The sequence below is a fragment of the Bison bison genome, unplaced genomic scaffold, assembly GCF_000754665.1.
Source record: "Bison bison bison isolate TAMUID 2011002044 unplaced genomic scaffold, Bison_UMD1.0 scf7180017863885, whole genome shotgun sequence".
NCBI classification, from domain to species: Eukaryota; Metazoa; Chordata; class Mammalia; order Artiodactyla; family Bovidae; genus Bison; species Bison bison.
This window is the reverse complement of record NW_011494457.1, coordinates 165,109-173,985: the sequence shown is the minus strand read 5'-3', so window position 1 is coordinate 173,985 and position 8,877 is coordinate 165,109. Positions and strand designations below refer to the sequence as shown.

At 59.2% G+C, this 8,877-nt stretch overlaps 1 protein-coding gene across 1 annotated transcript in view; it reads right to left on the bottom strand.

The window, feature by feature from the left end:
• CACNA1I (calcium channel, voltage-dependent, T type, alpha 1I subunit) overlaps positions 1-8,877 on the bottom strand; it is a 112,689-nt gene that overhangs the window by 14,767 nt on the left and 89,045 nt on the right. Inside the window, exons 19-29 of the mRNA XM_010833752.1 lie at positions 8,768-8,877; positions 7,653-8,120; positions 7,201-7,301; positions 6,421-6,544; positions 6,073-6,141; positions 5,389-5,573; positions 4,825-4,951; positions 3,401-3,526; positions 1,947-2,055; positions 1,704-1,827; positions 58-136 (exon numbers count right to left, since the gene is read on the bottom strand). The exon at positions 8,768-8,877 is cut by the window's right edge and continues 14 nt beyond it. Coding sequence (XP_010832054.1) covers positions 58-136; positions 1,704-1,827; positions 1,947-2,055; positions 3,401-3,526; positions 4,825-4,951; positions 5,389-5,573; positions 6,073-6,141; positions 6,421-6,544; positions 7,201-7,301; positions 7,653-8,120; positions 8,768-8,877 — 1,622 coding nt within the window. The remainder of the gene's footprint in view (positions 1-57; positions 137-1,703; positions 1,828-1,946; positions 2,056-3,400; positions 3,527-4,824; positions 4,952-5,388; positions 5,574-6,072; positions 6,142-6,420; positions 6,545-7,200; positions 7,302-7,652; positions 8,121-8,767) is intronic.

Genomic DNA, 8,877 nt, shown 5'->3' with positions numbered 1-8,877 from the left:
TGTGGTTGGGCACGGGCTGCGGGGACCAGACGGGGCTGAGGGAGGCTGGCCAGGCACCATGGGGCCCACTGCCGGGGGTACCCTCCCTCGACGAGCCTCCGTGCAGGGCAGGCACTGGTAACAGCCTCCCGGGCAACTGGGAGATTTGAAGGTGGAGGTAGGAAGTGCCTACCCTGCCTGGCACAAGGAGGGTGCTCAGCAAAGACAGTGCCCCCTTCCCTGCCCTCTGTCTTCTTCCTCTACCCACCATCTATTCATCCACCCACCGACCTATCCATTCATCCACTCATTCATCCATTTACCCATCCATCCATTCATTCATCCATTTACCCACCCATTATCCATTCATCTATTTACCCACCCATCCACTTATTCATCCATTTACCCATCCATCCATTCATTCATTCATTTACCCATCCATCCACTCATTCATCCATTTACCCATCCATCACCCACTTATTCATCCATTTACCCATCCATCCACTCATTCATCCATTTACCCATCCATCACCCACTTATTCATCCATTTACCCATCCATCCACTCATTCATCCATTTACCCATCCATCACCCACTTATTCATCCATTTACCCATCCATCCACTCATTCATCCATTTACCCATCCATCACCCACTTATTCATCCATTTACCCATCCATCCACTCATTCATCCATTTACCCATCCATCACCCACTTATTCATCCATTTACCCATCCATCCACTCATTCATCCATTTACCCATCCATCACCCACTTATTCATCCATTTACCCATCCATCCACTCATTCATCCATTTACCCATCCATCACCCACTTATTCATCCATTTACCCATCCATCCACTCATTCATCCATTTACCCACCAATCCACTTATTCATCCATGTGCTCATCATCCATCTATTCATCCAACTATTCATTCATTTATTCATTCATCTAGAAACAAACCAGGAAACAAAGCAGCCAGCAGAGGAGTGATCACAGCCCTGATGGTGTGTATGTGTGTGTGTGTGTGTGTGCATCTGTGTGTGTCCATGTGTGTGTTAGTGGGGGTGGCAGGCAGGAAGAGCGTACAGACAAAGAAGTGGAAGGTGATGTCACCACATGTTCTCATTCCTCCACATCCCCAACCTCCACTTCTATGTCCACTCCAGAGCCATCCAGGATGAAGCCAAGAGTCCGAGGGGACCTACAGGCCTAGGGGCATCCCCAGCTCCAATGCCCTCACTGAGTGGGTCCTGGCATGACCTAGAGCATCTCCCTGCTCCTTCTTCTGATGACTTTCATAGCCAGGACACTGCTGACCCTGATCAGCCATGTGTCTTGCCTAAGGCCCCCACCTAGCCCCTGAGGGGACCCCTGCTCTCAGAGGGATCTTGGGGGTGAGGGCTCAGACCCAGCCTCCTTGCTGACCACTTCCACCCTCCCACTTCCAAATCCATCCTCACTCAGCAGCCCCAGGAGGCTCCCACAAGCTCACCTCACTGTTACCCCTTCACTGATGCCCACTGCCCTCTGCTCCAGCCCCAGCTGTGCACCTAGGCCTTCCTGCCCTTTCTGCCCTGCTTACCTCCTCCACCTGCCTCCTGCCACTCTCCTTCCACCTCCTACCCCCGGCCCTGGCCTCATGACTCCCTGAGCCTGTCACTGTCCCGCCCAAGCATGCACCTGCTGTCCTCACAGCTGGCCTGGCCCTGGACCTCCTCTTACTCTCGCTTCTCCATCCACGGGCTCTGCAGCCCTCTGGACAGAGTCAGCTCACAGCGCTCTCCCTGCAGACAGCAGGCTTGCAGAAGCAATCGGAGCACGGACTTACACCAGCCAGAGCACAGCCCTAATGGAAGGGTGCAGGCCAGGACAGGGAGGGGGGGGTACGGCTGACAGTGGGAGACACCAGCTTCAGACCCCGGGGGCCCCAAAGACACCGTGTCCCTCCCCTGCTGCCTGGCAGACCCGGCCCGGCCATGCCCACCTGCTGGTCCACCGCGACGGCGTCCAGTCCATTGTACATAATGTTCACCCAGCCATCCTTGGAGGCCAGCACGAAGAGGGACATGAGGGCCTGGAAACACGGGAGGAAGAGGGCAGGGAGATGGCACGGGCATCTCAGGCTGCATCTGCCCCCTCTGAGGGACAGAGAGGCCTTCCCCAAGTCCAGGGCAGAGCTGTGTCCTTGACCAACAGACCTTTTCTGAGAACACACCGTGTGCCTGCCATGTACCCCGCAGGCACTGCTGCAGGAGAACGAGCACTGGACTTGGAGTCCTGGGCTCCAGTCTCAGCTCTGAAATTAACAGGCAAAAAATTCATGACATCTTTTCTCCTCACCCACAGAATGGCGCTAACCCTTCAGGGCCTGCCTGCCACATTGGCTGGGAGGATCAGCAGAGACTTTAAACTGGAAGGTTCCTGAAAACACGAGGGGCCCTGCCTCCAGTGCCTGAAACAGGAGCTCTCAAGAGAAGCCAGGACCAGTTCAAGTTCTGCCACTCACTGGCTGTGTGTCTTGGGGCAGGTTCCTTCATGTCTCTAGGCCCCAGCTTCTTTGTCTGTAAATGGCAATATTTACCCTCGCTAATGATATTAGAAACAGAGGTGATCCCCAGGGGATAGGCAGCCAAGGCTTCTATATGGACAGCAGGCCAAAGCATCCACAGGAGAGGTCTCCTGCCCTGTACCGGCCCCTCCATCCTATCCATCCAGGCCTCAGACCCTTCCTCTTTGCTGCCGGTGCTGCCGGGAAAGGGCTCAGGCCCAGGAGCAGGACAGGGGACAAAAAGGGAGCCCTCTCGACCAGGGAGGCACACGAAGCCCTTACAGCTCAAGAGGCAAATGTCCCTGTGAGCCCTTAGATCACAGAGCTCTGAAGTGCAGAGAGCCTGGGGACCTTGGAATCACAGACCTGCTATCACTACTCCCATTTACAGATGAAGACACGGAAGCACAGAGAGGGGCAGAACTGGGTGAGGGCACACAGCTGCTAAGAGGTCCAGGAGGGACCTAAGGCTCCAGGCCATGCTGGAACCTCCCACGTGGTTCTGCGGAGACCTACTCAGGGGTCTAAGGTCATCAGCCTGCCGTTAAGCAGATTTTCCAGAATGGAAAAGGGCTGGGCGGGGGAAGGGGACCAGGAACCAATGTCCACTAAGGCACTTACTAAATGCCAAGCACCTGCCAGACACTCTGTATTCAGGGTCCCTAAGCCTCACAGTACCTGTGAAGGGAGTTCTACCCCTACCCATTCTACAGAAAAGAAAATCAAGGCTTGAAAAGTAGAAGCCCTGGCAGGGGAGGACTGAAGCCTGGTCTGTAGTCCTGTTGGCGCTGAAGAGGGCTGTTGGCACCAAAGAGCTGTCACCCCCACCCATCTGGGGTGGGGCAGGTCAAGACCAGGAGGGGGTGCTCACCTGGCCCAGATTGTCGAAGTTGTACTTGTGATGGACCCAGCGGTAGTTGGCAGCCATGCAGTCGGAGCGGTTGGTGATGTTGCGGGTGTCTACACCCAGACAGTGGTAGAACTTGCCCTTGAAGAGCTGGGGGTAGGGACACAGGGCTAGTGACCATCTAGCCAGTGCTCCCAGGGGATGGTGGTGGATGGGGTACAATTGGGGTGCAAATCAGAAAAAGGACCTGCCCTTCCAGGGGCACGTCCTCTGTACATGCCTGAGCCAACCCACTCTACCCCACCCGCTCTCCAAGTCCTCCAGCATGAGGCAGGGCTACGCTCATCCCATCTCACAGGTAAGAAAACTGAGACCCAGTGATGTTAGGTTAATTTCCCAAAGTCATTTCAGGTTCAGGAAGAGGCAGAGCCAAAGTTCACAGCCTGGTCTGATTTCCAGCTCTTCCACAGACCCCAGAGACCAAACCCCAGTATGTACACTGAGGATTCGGGCAGGGACTCCACACAAGAAAGTTGCCTGTACATCCCCAAGGGAGAGACAGAAAGAAGCAAGGGGACCCTCTTAGGGACCCAAGCCCTGTCCATGTCAGCTGCCTAGAAGGGGCAGATCCACTGTCTGCACGAAGCCCTTCCTGCCCAGGCAGCCACGCTGTGATCTCTCAGCGACCCCACAGGACACCTGTGCATGGGACTCCTCCAAAGCTACAGCCCAGAACACAGGACCAGGTGGGGAGCCTGGGGGCCTCAGAACAGGGCTCAGACCCTCAAGAAACAGGGTCTCCGTGGCACTTGGACCACAGAAGGCCCAGGTCATTCTGGCCACCCCCAACACACAGTCTACGGTCTGCAACCCCTCATCCCCGTCCAGCCCTGAGGCTCCATCCTATTCCCAGACTGGGCTCCAAACCAAAATCTGAGTCAGCTCAGGGCCCTGCCTGGGTTGGAGGCTCTCCATGGCGCCCACCCCAGTGAAGCCAAGCTGCCCTTCCAGGTCTCGCCCACCTTGGTCCAGCTCACCTCTGCATGCCAGTCATAGCTCCAGGACTCTCTCCACCAGTGCTCTGCTTGTCCCTGCCTCCCCATGCGCCCATCTGCCCCTGACATTCATTGCCCCTACTGTGACCTGCCCAAACCACTTGTCTTTCAAGGCCCTGTGAAAAGGCCACCTCCTTCCCCATTGTCACCGGCCCAGCCCTGTGTTCCTGCCTCCCTTGGCCCCCTGTGATCCCATTTACCCCGCCTGCTCTGCGCTCAGCACTTTGGGGCCTGTCTGCCTCCCTGCCTGGAATGGGAGCTCCCTGCTGGCCGAGACCACGGCTGCTCCACCAGGGCATCTGGCACAAGGTCCCGAGAGCTGGGCAGGAACGTGGAGCCTCTTCCTCAACTACAGAGCCCAGCCTACTGACAGCCCAGCCTGGGGCCCCTCACCTGCACCCCCAGGATGCCGAAGATGATGAAGAAGGCGCAGCAGATGAGGACGATGTTGCCGATGGGCTTTAGGGAGGAGATGAGTGTCTCCACCACCAGCTTCAGGCCAGGTGCCCGGCTGATGACACTGCAGGCGGGGAGGGGCCAAGGATACCATGAGCCATCAGCCAGGCCTGGGACAGCCCCTACTAGGCCCGAGTCACCAGAGCAGAGGCCCCAGGTCACAGATTATATGCACAGCAAGGCAGGGTGCATTCACCCCAATCCCTTGGGATACATGCTGCACCCTCCTCTAGATACTAGAGGCCCAGAGATGGCAGTGAGCCCCCCAAGGACACACAGAGAGTGGGTAGTAGCCCTGGGGACCACCTTCAGCTCCCGCCTTCCAGCACCTGCTGCAGGCCCCGCCCCCAGGAGTAGGGCCCGCAGCCCGGGGTTCAGATGGTGCCCGGCACATGCTACAGAGGACCGCGTGGGTGCAGAGAGGGAGAGTAAGTCCACTTAGACCCTGGGAGATTCCTCTGACAGTGCAGGGATCCCCATCCGCAGGGGCGGGGTCCTTACCGCAGGGGTCGTAGGGTGCGCAGGAGCCGCAGGACCCGGAGGACCCCCAAGATCTTGGCTCCCCCAGCCGAGGCCACGGACACCACAATGTCAATGATTGACACGAAGACGAGGAAGCCGTCCAGTACGTTCCAGCTGCTGCGCAGGTACGCCTGCTCCCCGAAGTACAGGCCCAGCGAGACCACCTGGGGGCGGGGCGATGGGCGGGGTCAGGTAGGTGTCCAGGGAGCAGGTGGGCGGGAGTGGACGCGTCACTGCCACCCCTCTGAAGGCAGGCTACAGGTGTCCCCTTACCCAAGGGGCCGCTCCCTGAAGCACAGGCCCACGACTGCCCGGTTCCCTTCTCCCTGCATATCTGGCTAACCCCCATAAGCCAAGCACTCCCGGAAGCATCCTACACGGAACCCTCTCCTGTGCCCCACGCCTCCAGCAGGCACCTCCATGACACTGGAAATGCATTGTGAGCGCCAGCCCGGCAGACATGAAGCTGACCTCGCCCACCTCCTCCTTCCTCCGCCCCAGGAGCCCCACCCAGTGGCTGGCACCAAGTGGGGATGGGCCTCCAATGCCCCCTGTGGAATGCTGCTGAGGGGCAAGTGGATGACCAGCTGATGGAGGCTGGACCAGAGCCTGGGGCCCCTGGCAGGGGGAAGGAGAGGTCCCTTCCTTCAGTGAAGCCAGTACCTTCAGTGTCATCTCGCCCACGAAGATAGCTGTGAAGATGTAGTTGGACACAGTGAGGAAGATGCGTTCCTGAAAGAGCCGGGAGAGGCCGTGGGTCCAGGGGCTTCCCAGAACTGTCACCCTCTGCCTTCAGCCAAGGGGCACCCAGGAGAGGCTGCCACTTCACAGTCCATGGAGGTGGCCCCCTCTCCAGAAGCATGCTCCCGGCCACACCTCCCTCCATGGCATCCGGCCTCATAGAGCTCTCCCACCCCCTGCCCCCAGCCCGGCATGCTGTCCCACAGCAGGCCCTGGCAGTCTGTCCCTCTGGCTTGTTCCCTGCACCGCCTGAAGGCCCCAGCCACTCACGGTGCTGCCAGCCTCAATCTGGGGCCGCTCCAGGGCGATGGTGATGCAGTTGAGGAAGATGAAGGCCAGGACGACATAGTCGAAGAGCTTGTGGGCAATGATGGTCTGACACAGGACCCGGAACCTGGGCAGGGTGGGCAGGGGACCACGTGAGTATCGGTTTGTCCCTCACCCTGGCCGGAAGGAAGGCAGAAGGCCCCGGCACACATGGGGACCAGGGTGTCCTGGAAAGCTGACCCTTCTCTTCTGGACACATCACAGGTGGCGATTTCACATCTTCTCAGGATGCCACCTGACCACACTGCAAGCTCCTAGCACCCCAGGATGCAGGGCACCCACCTAGCCTCGACACTCAAAGCTTTCCAAACACCAGCCCGTGTCCCTGAGCCTTGTCCTCAGCCGCATGGGCACACATGGCCAGATACCCTCAGCTCCTGACCCCAGGCCTTTCCTCAGGCTACTCTCTCCACCTGGACTGGCCTCCACCTTCTCACACCTCCTTCTTCATCTGCAGAATGCTGTCTGCTTCCAAAGCCCAGAACAAAGGCTACCTCCTCCAGGAAGCCCTTGGATGCTCCCTCCAGAGGGAAGCACTCCAGGTTCTCAGAAGATTTATCCAAGATGCTCAGAAAAGCCCCCTCCCAAACCCCTCCCTACCCTGCAGGCTCTGAGGTATAAGTGATGCCCCTCCAATGGTCCTGCTTGGCTTGGCAGAAATCTCTCCCTCCCAGACACATCAATCCCCTACACTAATGGCACCCCAAGCCTGGCCCTGCCCACCTGTTCTCGGGGGAGAAGAGGTAGACGGACCAGTCCTCTCGGACTTCACACCAGTCAGGCTTGTAGACGTCAATCATCTTGCGGACTCGGAAGCACAGAGTCTGGCAAGAGAAGGCCGCAGGGTCAGGCAGGTCAGTGCTGCCCAGAGCTGCTCTCCTCCACCCATCCTGGCTATCTAGCAGAGTGTGGCCACTGGATGACCTCCGAACTCTGCGAGCAAGACCAGAATCCTCGCCCCACCCAGGGTAGGCCAGGAGGGCTTCTGTGCCAAGGGTAGGCCCACTCAGAGGTGGGCAGTCCAGGCCCTGCCCCCTGCTCACTCTCCTGAAGTCCTCGCCCCACGCCCACTCAGGAGGGGCCCCATTCAAGCCCCGCCCCTCGGCCCCTCCCTGTTCTATGCCCGCTCTCCACCTCGTGGTCCCTTCGGCTGCCCCAGAGCCCCGCGCACTCACATAGTCGATCTCCTCCTCGTCCTCCCCGCGATCCCGGCGGTCATCCATCTTGGTGAAGACGTCCTTGGCGATGCTGGGCATCCTGCCATTGCAGTCCTCGTGCCCGGGGGCCAGGCCTGCCGCCCTCCAGGCCGCCCGGGAGTGGGTGCCCACGGCGGGCACCAGCTCGGCCAGGTCCACCGAATCTCTGGTGTCGAGGGATAGCGTTCGGCGGTGGTGGTGGTGACGATGCACCGGGTGGGGACCATGATGCGCGTGGTGGGCGTGCGGGGCGTGCAGGGGCGCGGTCCGTAGCGGGCCCTCGTCCCGGGCGCCCTCGCAGCCCCGGGCGCCGCCACGCTCAGCGGAGAGCAGGGACTCATGCTCCGCCGACGGTTGCTTGTGCTTGAGGCTGTTCCAGCTGGAGCGACGGCTGGCCCAGGCCCCGCTGCGGCCCCACGGCCCGTAGTAGGAGCTCCGAGAGCTGGACTGGGAGGAAGCCCGGGGCTCTGGTCAGCGCCATCACACACAGTCACGGCTGTGACTGAAGGCAACCTGCACACCCGCTGAGGCCCAAAGAGGGCCACGCACCTGGCCACTGGGGGACAGAATGGGCTAGACCCCAAGAGACCTGTCCCTGCTCTGCCTCTCACTCCATCCTCATCTTGGGACATTTGGTCACCTCCACCCTGTGGTTCTGTCCCTCCTGCCACCTCATTTCTCGTAAGAAAGGTACAGCAAGTTAGGGCATCTGCCCATTTTACAGGAAAGGAAACCGGAGGCTTAGAGAAGCATTGTAACTTGGCCAGGGTTACAAAGCTTCATAGTGGCAGAGGCCAGATTGAAGCTCAGGTCTCCCCAACCCCAAGGCCCAGCTATTTACCCTGCACATTGCTGCTAAGACAAAAACCCAACTCTACACCAGACCCACTGGCACTTAGTCATTCATTCCTTGTTCCCTGGGCACCTAGGAATACAAAGACATGGTCCCTGCCTGGTTCTGGCTGGGCAGTCTGGTGTCCTAAGCCTAGGTACCAGTCTGAGGCTGGCACCAGACTGGCAGACACATCTTCTCTGGGTCACTCAGCACGCACCCGGCAGGAAGCAGCCATCCAGAGCACCACACAAGGACTCACCAGGGAGCGCTGGTCGTAGCTCATCCTCCCCAGTGACATGACACTGCTCTTGCGGGAGCCCAGGGCCATTAGCACGGGGTCTGGCTGCAGTGAGAGGCGGGGGGGAGGGG